The sequence below is a fragment of the Pipistrellus kuhlii genome, unplaced genomic scaffold (genome assembly GCF_014108245.1).
Source record: "Pipistrellus kuhlii isolate mPipKuh1 unplaced genomic scaffold, mPipKuh1.p scaffold_m20_p_4, whole genome shotgun sequence".
NCBI lineage: Eukaryota > Metazoa > Chordata > Mammalia > Chiroptera > Vespertilionidae > Pipistrellus > Pipistrellus kuhlii.
In genome coordinates, this window is record NW_023425540.1 from 30,072,035 (window position 1) to 30,087,469 (window position 15,435).

The following is a 15,435-nucleotide window of genomic DNA, read 5'->3' on the forward strand; positions in this document are numbered from 1 at the left end:
GTAAGAGTTTTTTTCTTGTATGATTTCTTTATAAATTTTGGATATTATTGGATGTATCATTGGTGAATATTGTCTCCAAATTAATAGGCTATCTTTTAGTTTTATTCATGTTTTCCTGTACAGTGCAAAAAATTTTTGGTTTGATATAGTCCCATTTGTTTGTTTTTTCTTGCTTCCCTTGCCCACGGAGATATATCCTTAAAAAAATCACTAATAGCAATGTTAGGGTTTATGTCTGTTTCTTCTAGGAATTTTATAGTTTTAGATCTTATATTTAAGTCTTTAATTCATTTTTTAGTTTATTCTTGTATGTGGTATAAAAAAGTGGCCTAGCTTCTTTCTTTTTTTTTTTTTTTTTTGCATGTATCTGTCCAATTTTCCCAACACCCCAACACCATTTATTGAAGAACCTGTCTTTACCCCACTGTAAATTCTTGCCTCCTTTGTCATATATTAATTGATCATATAGGTGTGGGTTTATTTCTGGGCTCTCTATTCTGTTCATTGATCCTCGTGTCTGTTTTCATGCCAGCAACATACTGTTTGATTACATAGTTATATAGTAAAGTTTGATATCAGGTAGAATGACACTTCCAACAATGTTCTTTCTCAAGATTTGCTGTAGTTATTTTGTAGTTATATTTTGTGATTCCATATAAATTTTGAGTTACTTGTTTTAGTACTATGAAAAATGCCATTGGTATTTTGATAGGAAATGAATTGAAACTATAAATAGCTTTGGGTATCATAAACATTTTAAGATGTTAATTCTTCTTATCCATGAGCATGGTATATGCTTCCATTTATTTATATCTTCAATTTCTTTCTTCAGTGTCTTACAATTTTCCGAGTACAGATCTCTTATCTCCTTGGTTAAATTTATTCTTGGGTATTTTATTCTTTCTGATGCATGTGTACATGGGATTGCTTTCTTACTTTCTCTTTCTCATAGTTCATTATTGGTGTGCAAAATGCAACTAATTTATGAATATTTATTTTTTATCCTGCTACTTTACTAAATTTATTTATCACTTCTAATAGTTTTATAGTGGATCTTTAAGGTTCTCTCTATATATAGTATCATGTCATCTACAAATAATGACAGTTTTACTTCCTTCTTTCCAACTTGGATGCCTTTTATTTCTACTTCTTATCTGATTGATGTGGCTAAAAACTATGTTGAATAAAAGTGGTGATAGTGAACATCCTTGTCTTTTTCCTGATCTTAAGGAAAATGCTTTTAGCTTTTTCCCATTGAGTATGATGGCTGTGGGTTTGTCATATACAGTCTTTATTATGTTGAGGTATATCCATCTTTTCCCACTTTGCTGACAGTTTTTACCATAAATGAATGCTGGATTTTGTCAAATGCTTTTCATGCATCTATTGATATGATCATATAATTTTTATCCTTCACTTTGTTTATATAGTATATCATTTTAACTGATTTTCAGACATTGAATCAAACTTTCATCCCAGGAATAAATCCCACTTCATCATAGTAATATGATCTTTTTAATGTATTGCTGGATCCGGTTTGCTAAAATATTGTTGAGGATTTTTGCATTTATCTTCATCAGGAATATTGGCTTGTAATGTTCCTTTTTTGTAATGTCTCTGTCTGGTTTTGGAATCAGGGTGATAAAATGAGTTTAGGAGTCTTCTCTTGTCTTCAAATTTTTTAATAGTTTGAAAAGGATAGGTATTAATTCTCCTTTAGGTTTGGTAAAATTCATCTGTGAAGACATTCAGGCCAAGACTTATGTTTGTTGAGAGTTTTTTTTTAATTACTGATTCAATTTTATTAGTAGTAATCTGTTCAGATTTTGTTTCTTCTTGATTAAGTCTTGAAAGATTGTATGCTTCAGGAAACTTATCCATTTCTTCCAACTTGTCTTATGTGTTAGGCAATATAGTTGTTCACAGTATTTTCTCATAAATCTTTGTATTTCTGTAGTGTCAGTTGCCACTTTTTATTCATTTGTAATTTTATTTAGTTGGATCCTCTTTTTTTCTTGATGAGTCTGATTAAAGGTTTATCTTTTCAAAGGACCAGCTCTTGATTTCATTGATTTTTTTTGTATTTATTTTAGACTCTCTTTTATTTTTTTCTGTTCTGACCTTTATTATACCCTTCCTGCTAATCACTTTTGGGTTTGTTTGTTGTTATTTTTCTAATTTCTTCAGGTGTAAGACTATATTGAGATTTTTCTTGTTTCTTGAGGTAGGCCTGTGTTACTCTGAATTTCCTCTCAGAACTGTTTCACTGGGTTCCACAGATTCGGGGTCATTGTGTTTTCCTTTTCACTTGTCTCAAGGTATCTTTTTCTTCCTTGATCTTGTTAACCCATTCATTGTTTAGTAGCATGTTATTCAGCCTCCATGCCTTTGTGTGTTTTTCAGGTTTCAAATTGAGTTCTTTGGTATTTAAATTTTGTACTTCTACACAAAGAGGAAGAAAGAAAACCCTAGAAAAAAACAATTTGGGAAAAGTAATCAGAAGTGTCAATAAAGTGAATCGCAGGACAAAGATTGTATATATTTTGAGTATAAATTTAAAACTACTACATACAAAATGAATATGTATTTCTGTTCTTTCTTTGCACCACAAAGGAATTAACCTTAGATTTGTTTAGTGGCAGAACAGGTACAAAGTTAAATGCAACAATTACAGCATCAACTATTAGTTTGTTGATTTGGGGAGGTTTTGCTTTAAGCCTAAAGGCTATATTAAATAAGAGAAGGTGTTAAAGAGGTAGTATGGTTATAAGGGAATAATTTGAATAGTGTGATGTGAGAGTACATTCAGAAAGATAGAAAATTATGATTAATACTGCTGCATTTTACAAGGATTCATCCTCTATCAAAAAAACAAAACAAACAAAACAAAAATGTCCTAAAACAATAGAAGAATTTTTCTGATTAGAACTATAAGTCACAAAGAGAAAATAAGTTTCTTATTAGTTTTCATAAATATTGAGTTAAAACAGGAATCATATGCATCTTATATTCTAACTTATGGATCTAAATTAAAGTTGAATATATGTCCACTTACGCATTTTAGCTCTATAAGTACCACAAAACTTGTAATTAGAAGAACAAGCTTTCAAAATCTGTTTAGCACAGTTTCACTTGATATTAGCCAAAAGGCCAAGAAGTGATATTTAGCACAATTTTAGTGCATTTTAAAAGCACTAACTAGAGGCTTATAAGTGACCCATCCGATAAAATAAGGCATGCAAATAAGCTGAACTATAAAAAATCTTTCCAAATGCATGTCCAAGGCCAATGCCCACTCAAGCAAATTATGAAATTAATTGGCATCCTGCCACCTTTTTCATTCCCTTCTCTGATGATCCTCTATACTTTCTCATTCCAAATACTTATACCCAAACCTCATTAATCAGTATAGTCAACTAGTAGCCAATTAATAACAGAGATGTGAGTTAGTAATGGTTCCAGAGGTATCTGAATCTGAATGTAAATCCTTTGAAAAATAAATAAATTTTCAATCAACCTCAAAGGCAGTACTGCTCAATCTTAACTGTGCATTAGGATTACATAGGGAGCTTTTAAAAATCTGATGCCCATGCCACACTCCTAAGGAATTAAATCAAAATCTTTAAGGGCAATGCCAAACACAGAATTGTTTAAACTTCTCCAATAATTCCAATATGCAGCTACAGGTGAGATCCATTGCTTTGGGAAAAGCATTTGAAGCAATGAAATTTCAAGCTTAGTAAAGAAGCTATTTTTAAATGGGGCTATATCATGTGGCTCTCTTGAGGTTGCCAACTAGAGAAAAAGCTCTGTTCAAGGTAAAGACCATTTTTATTATGAAAGAAAATGCTACATTTTTAAAATCACTAAAGACTCAAGTTCTAAGTCCTAATTTCAGCAAGTTACTTCACTTGAATTTTACCTACAAAATAGAAATAATCATATCAATGTCTACCTCATGGTGCTGCCTAGAATGATAAAATGAAACAGGTAACCAGAAAATGTATTTCAAACTATAAAATTGCATTTATTATTACAGAGCTCAATTGTAGAACCATTTATCATTAAAAAGACTAGTTGTAATGTGGATTACAACTATAATATGGATAATTACCTAAAAGATTTATTACTTTGTGTTAATAGACACTAGCTTTATGAAACCTAGGTGTCTAACCCAATAATTCTCAAAGCCTGGTTTCTGAACCAGTAGCAGCAGCATCACTGGAAACTTGTCAGAAATGCAAATTCTTGGAATCTATGCCAGACCCACCAAATCAGAACCTGGAGGCAGAACCTAACAATCTTGTTTGAACAAACCTTAGGTAATATTGATGCACACTAAAATCTGAGAATTCCATATCTAGCCAAACGTTAGTAAAAGTAGAATATGTATGACTAAAATCAAAGGATAAATGTACAGTATTTGTTATTTGAACATTGAGAAGTCAGAGTGCAAAGGCATACTGGCATAAATTACTAATAGATAAAAATTTAAAAAAAAAAACACTCCTAAATCTTTGTATTTTAAAATAATACAATTCTTACAGTCCAGCTAACCTTTATCAATTGACACATTAATCATGAATACAATGGAGGTATATAAATTTGAAAGTCAGATAAACTACAGGGCATTCAGTAGTTTGGATAAGAAATAAAAAACCAAAAACTCTATTTGAAGTAACAGTGGTTCAGAAAATAGCCAAGTTATAATTTATGGGCTTGGATTTCACTCAGAGGAAGAGTATAACTGTATCTTAAAAATCACATTTATCCTGAAGACAATACCCCGGGTCATGTCAATGTTTTTATGCAGGCTAAAGAAGTGTTTCATCACTGACTCAGAGAAAAGACAATTACTTGAACTTAGTCACCAGCAATGTTTCCTAAAGCATTAGATTTGTCATTGGATCTGCTAAGCAACAGAAAAACAGTCTCAAAACTTCTTATCTTAAAAGATCTCACAAGAAAAAACTACCAATATTGTTCTCAAACACAAAGTCCAAAGGTCTTGCCGTTAATAAAACATGCAGGTTAGCAATAGGTAAAAACATTGAGGAGTCTTATAAGATTGCAATAGGAAGTTCTTTCAGATCTTGTTTTCACTTTTTCCATTTAAAAAAAAAATTGACAGCAAGATACCTAACACCACCCTGGAAAGACTAGAGTGAAGTATGCCAATTGAGAACTAACTTTAGTATTCATCTTTAGTTACTTAGTAAAGACTAGGTAGAACTAACTATTTCCTGGAAGATTCCTTAACAATAGATGAAGTTCCGTTTACTACTACCAAGCAGATAACTGGTTCCCTCTTTGATCAAGATTTCCAAGTCTCAAAAGATTTTCTCAACCATATGCTTCCTGTATTTAAGAAACTTGGGGGTTTAAAGTAGGGGTATGTGGAAAGATAATGACTCCAATAATTGATATCCGTATTCTATAGCCAAGGAAATATTTCCCACCTATTCAGAATAAAGAAAACAAAAGAGAGGAGCTTGGTTTTACTTATCTATGCTAATCAAAATTATATTATGCTTTGTGGCAATCCTTTAGCCTCACCTCATGAGAAAAACAGCATTTCCAAGCTCTCATTTTCCACACAAATATATAATTGCCAAAATAATTCCTTTTGTTCTTTCACTCATCTACAAATACTTATTGAGTAATATGTGCCAGACATTGTTGTAGGTGCAAAAGAGTCTAGGGAGATGCACAGACTTCAGTGATGAGCATGTGGATTCTATTGTGTCTAGAGTGCTAGGTTTTAAATTTCTCTGTCAACCAAGACCAGTGATTCTCAAACTTGACCGAGCATCAGAAGCACCTGGAAGGTTTGCTAAAACACAGATTGCTGTGCTCCATCCAGACAGTTTCTATTCAGTGGGTTTGAGAGAGGATCCCCAAATTAGCATTTCTAATAAATTCTCAAGTGATGTTGATGCTGCTGGTCTAGGGACCACACTTGGAGATCCACTTACCAAGACAAATGGGAGCTCTTCACACTAAGCCTGCCAACTTTCAAGCACTGTACATGTCTCTTCCAAAGAAGGCAATGACCCCATGAATGCTGACACCATCACTTACAAATGAGCAAAATTCCAATTGCCAAAACCACCTCAAATATCTCCAATTAGTAACTTCAGAGAGAAAAGAGAAGTATAAATAATAAAGAAAAGAAAATTCTCTTTCCAGGGACTTTTCGCCTTCCTTTTCTTTTGATTTATCCCTTATCACAAGAAGTTACTTTTCTAATATGATTTCTCAATACAAGTGCTATGGGAAAGAATAACATTCATTTAGATTTTTCATATTTCTTTAAGAAATTCAAGGCTTTTCTTTTAAATTCATTCTTCATGACTTATTTTTTTTCTCTCTTTTTTTGTTTTTTTGTTTTTGTTTGTTGTTGTTGTTGGACTATCCCCTTTTTGAACAAAAGAATCATAGGGTTAGAAGGAACATTGAGAATTCATTTAATCCCTTCTTGGCCTCCGACAAAACTATGTCTAAAGCATCCCCAAATATAGCAATTTTTAGTACAAAGATGAACAGGTACTAAGAATTTGCCATTCAACTTTCTGTCACATACTTGAAGATACACTTTCCCTCAGCCTTCTCTTCTCTAAGTTAATCTATCTCAACACTTAAACTTTCCTCATTAAATTTCCTAAACTTTAAATGATTTTAATTATTCTTAAGTAAGTTATCTCACCTTACCTAGGACCTGAGTTATGTATTTATTGTTAAGGGGAAAGTATCGATTGAATAAAAAAGTAATTTAATTGGAAGAAATCTATATATATAAATGCCACTAATGAATAAATAATACAATGGAACTCACTTGAATAATTCATTTTAAATATCCTTTCTTTTATTAAAAGAAACAGTAATGTCCTATACTTTTTATATCTTTACATTAAAAATCACCAACCATTCCACAAAAAAATGGATGGGAATTAGAAATCTTTTAAAATATGCCATAAATTATACATACCATGTTTCATGATACTTCACACAGAAGGAAACATCATTATTTTTTTTTTTTACTTTAGACAGTGCTTACTACTAAATTTTGGGTTTGTAGTTAATGATTTACTTCTGTATGAGTCCAGAAATACTAAATCTATTATTTGAAAATCATTTCTGTGAAAATAATTTCTCTGATTCAATCCTTGAAAATCAGAGGTATCAGAGATTCACTGAGTGCAGGACAAGATTGGACAAAGTTCACGTTAAGTGATAGGTTTCCAAGAAGTTAAGAAAGGAAAAATTGGTAATACATTGGAATATGGGGTAAAATGGGATCATTCATCTTATTTCAATCTCTCCCATTCTAAATATAACCAAACTTTAGTCTTTGCTTTCAGAATGGTGAGGCACTTTACTCTAGCGTAGGCCTGAAGGATAGGATTGTTTCTCAGCCTATTGCAATCAAGGTGTACGGTGGAGGCGATGCATTTAGTCTCCAGAGAGAATGAAGATGCTGCTTGCACAGCACTTCTACTCACCAGTCCATGCAGCAGCAAAGGTGTTGGCTTTGAAGGAAGCCAACTGTCCTGCTCTCCCAGCCAGAGGTAAAGAATTGCATTGGTGGCCACTAGAGGGAGGAGGATTAGGAATAGAGTAAATTGTGGGGAAAAGGCACCCATGATAAAAGCACATGGGACAACCAACACATCACCAACCACCGCCTAGGAGCTACCTCTCTGAGGGACTATGCTGGGGGTCGGCACACACCATTAACCCAGAGACCTAGACACCAGTAATGATTGTAGTATCCTGGTAAAGAGCCCCTTAACTTGGATAGCAGGAGAAGGGAGACTGAGTACAATAATGGGAAACACACAAGCACACAAACACACAAGCACACAGACATACATCCTCATGCCCCATTACAAGAAGCTGTATCTATGCCGCCTGATTCTTGCCCATTTTCTTGTTTAAAACTCTTGATGTTCTTTACCAAGAATGTGTTCACGAAAAGCAAACAGCCCACCTTCAAGTTAGTCTTGGGAGAAGCATCAGCAGAGACACTCATTGTGCCAAGATGTATTTTACCAACAAATCTGTACAAATTACATGAGGTTAAAAACAAATGGAATATAATATAATTAAAGCAAAGTTTCTTTTGCTAAATTACAGCTTGAAGCAAACCTGCAAGAAATGTTTCCAATTAGCTTCTTTAGCAAACACAAAAGCATAGCTCACAACATGTTTTGCTTTCCATGCTGCCCTCTGGGTGGGCTGCCTAGTGGGTGTCTTACCTCCAGCACAAGTAGCGGAGCATTCTGACCAAGGCTGATGATTCCAGGCAAAGCCAATATCACTGTCTCCACTGCCAGTCCGAGGGATAGGAACATTGAACTTATATGTAATTCCCTCATACTTTTCTTGAAACAGAATCTGCCATTAAGATAATTAAAATACAATGAGCCTTCATTCAGAATATTATTATTTCTTTTGAAGAAGATAATGCCATAAAGTAAGCCTTATGCACTTATATTGAATTTTCTCCTTCCATTTTCATAGGTAATTTAGAGCCATGTCTTTCATCTACCTTGTTTGGTTATAAACATTTTATTCAACCAAGCAATGAAATGGTCATTCATATGGAAGAGCACTCTGGCTTTAACTTTTCAAAGATTTTAAACATTTGGGTAAAGCATTTCACCTTTATTTACCTAATTTAACTATAAAGCAGGGAAAACAAAGAGGCAAAGGCACATTTACCATGACAATGAGATTTGTCGAGGTGGGACCTGGAGCTACCAAGGATTCTGGTTCATCGGTTGGTCTCTTGTAGTTAAAAGTTGTCCCAGCAGCATCAAACTTCTTAGGCCAGTCAATAGTCCAGCCACAATTAAGATAGTGTTCATCTGTTTCAGATTTTAAAGCTAAAAAAAAACAAAAAACAAAACAAAAAACAAAAAAAAGAATCACAGTACACCTAAAAACATGAAACTTCATTTACTACAGTGTCACTGGTAAATAACAAGTATTCAATGAATGTTCATTTCCATTTAGAGATGCCATTCTTGTCTATTTTCTAAAGTAAAAATTAAAATGGCAATTTTCCATGTGAATGCCAATAAGCTATCAAGTATTTATGATGTCATTGATAGAAAGGAATAAAATGTTACCTGGAGAAATAAACATATGGAACTAACAAGGAAAAGTATGACAACAGAAATAACTAGAAATGGGAGATCTGGAGGAAGCAGACTTTCCTGTTGAAATATTAAAGAGTAATTATATGAATTTATGGGTTGGGGAGAAACTATGGTACTGGCACTCAGACAGACAACAACACAACCAAACAGATAGTTAAGAAATAACAATCAATAATAATAATTTTTAAAAATGAAGCATCTTAAAATAGATGACAAAAGAAGCTTCTTAAATTAGTTTTAAAAAAAGATAAGATATGAAACCAAGACAAAAGACTAGCCATTTGGCAAATAATAAATTCAGCATGATGATGATGAATTTGTATTTTGTTTGTTATAAATACCACAATTCCACTCTTAGGTGCATATCCAAAAGTAATGAAAATGGGTACTCAAACAAATATTTGTACAAACATGTTTATAGTAGCTCTAGTCCCAATAACCAAAAGTAGAAACAACTCATTGCCCACCAATGGATAAAAGAATAAACAAATTGTGGTATTTATAATACAAGGAAATATTATTCAACCATAAAAAGAAGTACTAATTAATATATATTTCAATGGATGTGGCATTATCGACAGAGAATCATCAAAGGGAAAAATTTAATGTTACAAATCTTATTTTTGTTTTGAGTCTTGCTGACTCCAAAATTATGATGAAAAAATAAAGGGCTCTTCTAGAATAAATGAAGAGCCTGATTATACTGATGTTCTACCCAAAGATGTATTCGAAATGTCATCTTATTTTTTAAAGACTTATTGAAAAGGCAATGATATGTTAAAGGACAAAAGAACTCATCCAGGCCTCACTAGGGGTCTTGGAGAACCTAAATCTGTTTCAAAAGATCAAACATAAACTAAATAGAATATCCACTTCTTTCCCTGTTGAAATAACTGGTACTAGATTTGCCCATCAATGTAAACAACTAGAAAACTCACAAAACATGAATTAGCTGTTCTTAGACATTGGCCTGGACAGGGCAGGACAGTGATATGTGCAAGAAGGGAAACAAGGAGAATTTGATCTTTTGACTTAAGAAATAATAATCTTTTTCAACAAATGGTGTGATAGTAATTGAATATCTATATGAAAAAAATTTAACCTCAACCCTAACTTTATACCTTATATAAAAACTCAAAATAGACCATATTCCTAAATGTAAAAGCTAAAACTATATTTTCTTAAGGAAATGTTGAAGATAATATATGCAACCTTGAGGTAGGCAAAATTTATAAGGACATGAAAGCCCAAACAATAAAAAACTTAATAACTTAGAGTTCATGCAAATTAAAAGACACCAATAAGGATAGAAAATAGATAAGCCAGTGACTAGGAGAAAGTATTCATAAAACATGTATTTTAACAAAGACTTGTATAGAATACATAAAGAACTCATGATTTAATAAAAAATTTTAAATAGGAAAAATAATTTGTTTAGACACTTTAAACACAAAAATGATATCTATATAGATAAAATTAAGAAGACTGGCAATTTTGAAAAGGATGGGAGTAGGTATTTGGAACTCATCTAAAGTATTGGTGAGAATATAAATAATACAACCATGTTAGAAAACAGTTTAGTAATTTCTTATAAAGTTAAAATAAACATGTACTTATATAACCTTATCATTTCACTCCTAGACTTTTATCTACGAGAAATGAAAATATATGTCCACTCAAAGCTTGTTTATAAATGTTCAAAGAAACTTGATTCATAATGGTCAAAGACTAACAATGACCCAAATATTCATAACAAGTGAGTAAATAAAAATGTTATGATATATCCATACATTGGGATATTATTTAGCAATAAAAAAGAGTGAACTTCAAATACATTCAACAATATAGATGACTCTCAAAAACATTATGCTGAGTAAAAAAAAAAAAAGCCATATAAGTATATAATGTATTATCCCATTATGTTAAATTCCAGACAAATATAATTCTATTAATAATAAAAGAGAAGCATGCAAATTGACCATACTTCCGCTATGCCCACAAGCCAATCAGGAGTGAATATGCAAATTAACCCAACCAAGATGGCCGTTGATTTGCATATCCAGGCTGAGAGTGAAGACTGAAGATAGAAGGAAGCCAAGCACTGCAGAAGGGAGCAAAGCTGCGGAGAAGCAAGCAAGTGGGGCAGTAGGGAAGCAGACAGAGCTGTGGAGAAGGGAGGAAAGCAGGCGGGGCAGGGGAGAAGGGAGGGTAGCAGGCAGGGCAATGGAGACCTCCACAGGAAGCCCTATTGCATGAATCTTCCTGCAACTGGTGACTAGTGAAATACATAAGTCAGATTAAAGATCAATGTTTGCTTGAGGCTAAGGCTAGGGGGATTTAACTGCAAAAGCAAATAAGAGAATGTTTTAGAGTCAGAAATGATCTACATTTTGGCTGTGTTATATATACACACAAATAATTGTCAGTACTCTTTGAACTTTATACTTTTAATGGACTAGAGCAGGCGTCTTCAAACTACGGCCCGCGGGCCACATGTGGCCCGCAGAGGAGTCTGATCCGGCCCGCCAGGTTTTTTGGGCAGTGAGCGCAGCCGAGGTGTTACAGTAGGAATTAGTAGTTCATATAGTCCGGCCCTCCAGCTCTCTGAGGGACCGTGATCTGGCCCCCACTTTAAAAAGTTTGAGGACGCCTGGACTAGAGGTTGGTGCATGAAATTTGTGCACAGTGTGTGTGTGTGTGTGTGTGTGTGTGTGTGTGTGTCCCTCAACCCAGTCTACACCCTCTCCAATCTGGGACCTCTCAAGGGATGTCCAACTACCCATTTAGGCTGAGATCTGGCCTGAATGGGCAGTCGGACATTCCTCTCACAATCCAGGACTGCTGACTCCCAACTGCTTGCCTAACTGCCTGCCTGACTGCCCCTAACCACTCCCCTGCCAGCCTGATTGATGCCTAACTTCTCCTCTGCTGGATGGATTGCCCCTAACTGCCCTCCCCTGCCAGCCTGGTCACCCCTAACTATCCTCCCATGGATGCCTAGTTACCCCCAACTGCCCTCCCCTACAGACCTGGTTCCCCACCAACTTCGCTCTCCTGCTGGCCAGGTCACCCCTAACACCCCTGCCCTGCTGGCCCAGTCACCCCTAACGGCCCTCTCCTGTCAGCCTGATCACCCCTAACTGCCCTCTCCAGCTGGCCTTATCTCCCACAACTATGCTCCATTGCCAGCCATCTTCTAGTGGCTATTTTGTGTCCAAATAGGGGCAGCCATCTTTGACTACATGGGGTGGCCATCTTGTGAGTTGGAGTGATGGTCAATTTGCATATTACTCTTTTATTAGATAGGATGTACTTTATTATATATGTTATTCCCCAATAACATTGGTTTTAAAATCAAATAAGCAACTTAGTGAAGAGTAAGCTATAAACTACTAATTTTTATGTTTAGTTTTCTTACATGTGGTCCTATAAGACTTGGAATTTCATTTTAGCATAAAAGTATTCCACCTCAAAGCAATATGTCTGTTTTTCTTTTTCCATCACCATTTATCCCTTTATGTCCTCTTCCACCTCCATTCACCCACTATTCCCACCCTCAACCACCACACTGTTGTTCATGTCCATGAGTTCTCTATTTTTCCTTCTCTATCCCTCTACACACTGCCCCCGCCCCGCCCCACCCCAACCCCAAACTCCATAGCTGTCTGCCTGCTCTCTGAGTCTGTCTCTAGTTGGCAAAGCACTATGTCTTTTCCTTTAGGATATTGTGCTGTACCTTCTTAATTTTTGAAATCTACCAAAATATGCTACTCACCAATATAGGTAGGTGACACGGCAACTTCTCTGATTTCAATGTTAACAGAACCTCTTGGTATCTGCACAACTGTCAGGTAGCCTGGACCACAGAAGACAGCCAGCGTAAGTAGATTATGCAGCCTCAGTCAGAAAATGAATGTTTAATAACCATTCAGTAACGAGTTTCCTTATTCTACCATGCTTTTGTCAACTTTCCACTATACAAATTATGAAATATGGGCAAATTCCCCTTTTGGTTAATGAATACCTCTAGAGTATTCTTTTTTTCCTCTAAAATACCTCAGGATACTTTTAAAGCCTCAACATGTACAATATTGGTTCATTTTATTTTCTCAACCGTGGCCCACACATCAATCTACTATGGAAATTCGTATTTTAAGGAAACATGGCAAAATGAAGTCAAATTGAAAGGAAATAATATTTACTTAAAATATCTTACATAAGAACACACCTGCATTGGTGGAGAAAATGCAGTCTGGTTCAGCCACTGTGGAAGACTGTATGGAGTTTCCTAAACAGTTAAAAATGGAACTCCCATTTGACCCAGTAATCCCACTCCTAGGAATTTATCCCAAGAAACCAGAAACACCAAGCAGAAAGGATATATGCACCCCTATGTTAATAGTGGCACAATTTACAATAGCTAAGATTTGGAAACAGACTAACTGCCCATCAGCAGATGAGTGGATTAAAAAACTATTATACATCTACACAATGGAATACTATGCCGCTGTAAAAAAGAAGGAGCTTTTACCATTTGCAACAGCATGGATAGAACTGGAGAACATTCTGCTAAGTGAAATAAGCCAATCAGAGAAAGATAAATTTCACATGATCTCACTTTATGTGGGATATAATGATCAACATAATTTGCTGAACAAGAATAGATCCAGAGACAAATGATAGGAGGGGTGAAATGGGTTAGAGAGAAACCAAAGGATTTTTATGCATGCATATTAGCATAACCAATGGACACAGACACAGGGACAGTGGGGACATGCTTGGGGTGGGAATGGCTGCGGGGGCGGGGGGAGGGTAGTCAATTGAGGTCAAAGAAGACATATGTAAAATTTTAGACAATAAAAAAATAAAATAAAAATCTCACATGAAGCCATATTTAATACTTTAAAAGACTGAAAGTAATTTGGGGGGAAAGCAATGTCTGCCTAAAGAAATTTTAAAATAAGGGGTGGTAGTGGTGATCAAATGCGGTGCCTATTCCAAGTACACAGATGCATGAGAAAGAGTTTCCTCTACACACTCACCTCCTCCTCTGGGTGACGTCTCATTGAATAACCCTTCAACGACATCGCAGGTGCTTCCATCCCCTCCACAGACTCGACATTTATCTTCCTTAACATTGGATTCCAAAATATTATCACAACCTACATGCTGCAAACAGGAAGAATATTCAGTGTGTGAAAAAGAAGAATTCCTACTAATCAAATAAATGTAGCGTATTTATTTACTTGTTTTTCCATGAAAGCAAATCAAAACGAGAAATATTTTCCTCTCCACTTTTACCTTCTTCTCCACTAAGTCCTAGCTAACATTTCTCAATACATAACTTTAAAGAAAAAAAATTCTGATTCCCCAGGAATAGATGTCTATATTTCTAACCTAGATTTATTTATTTATAGATACCATGCTTCAATTCTTAAAATATCATCATGTGTTAGCATTGGACTCTTACTTATACCCCAAATCAATACATGTAAGAACTAAAAAAAATGGCTTTTAGTCCTAAACAAAGTTAAAACAGCAAGAGTCCTGACTGAGCATGACAGTTTGCCCTTTCTCAATCACCAGCCCTTTTGGATTATCCAATTGTTAAAGTCAAGGATCAGCTATGAAATTCATGATGGGTAAGTTTTAAAAATGAATACCTGTACCCACTAGCTAAATAAAATTGCCATAAACTTTACCTTTCAGACTTTCATTGAACCATAGAGATGCGGATTCTTATATATTTTTGGTACAAATTTTGGTATTTAAATTTGTATATTTGTCATTTAGCCATTGATACCAGGCATGTAATCTCTGAATATACCAGTAAGCTGTACATGGGTCTTTATCATCTAAAAAGAATTTTAATATTGACACAGAAATAACCTTTTCTTCAGGTAAACACACACACACATACACACACACACACACACACACACACACACACACACACTGGGCTATCATCAGATACATTTGGAGGCCAGCAGCCAGGAGATGTTTGCAAGAAATTATGTAAAACAGACAATGTTTTTGTATCTTCTTTCTTTCTGGGGCTTAGCCTTGTCCTTCACTTTAAGGTAAAAAAAAAAAAAAACAAGAAAAAAAATACTATACAATAAAGCACTAGTATGCAAATGGTCATCACACCCTCATGGTTCAGACACTCAACACTGGGGAGGGAAGAATGGGGACCAGCCAGGCTGTGGTCTGGGAGAAGGATAAGCCGCATGCCCCATGGTCCTGAGGCTGCAGCCCGGGAGAGGGATAA

The 15,435-nt window shown here is 35.0% G+C and overlaps 1 protein-coding gene across 2 annotated transcripts in view; it reads right to left on the reverse strand.

The window, feature by feature from the left end:
- Positions 1-15,435, reverse strand: part of ADAMTS6 (ADAM metallopeptidase with thrombospondin type 1 motif 6) — a 192,554-nt gene that overhangs the window by 42,856 nt on the left and 134,263 nt on the right. Inside the window, exons 17-21 of one of the 2 annotated variants that reach the window (XR_004983049.2) lie at positions 14,207-14,333; positions 12,940-13,020; positions 8,725-8,888; positions 7,991-8,397; positions 7,537-7,591 (exon numbers count right to left, since the gene is read on the reverse strand). Coding sequence is in view for 1 of the 2 variants with exons in the window: in XM_036410424.2 (XP_036266317.1) it covers positions 8,259-8,397; positions 8,725-8,888; positions 12,940-13,020; positions 14,207-14,333 (511 nt within the window). In the remaining variant the exon portion in view is untranslated. Of the gene's footprint in view, positions 1-7,536; positions 7,592-7,990; positions 8,398-8,724; positions 8,889-12,939; positions 13,021-14,206; positions 14,334-15,435 lie in introns of those variants that run through there. The other variant, XM_036410424.2, reaches the window with a different exon arrangement.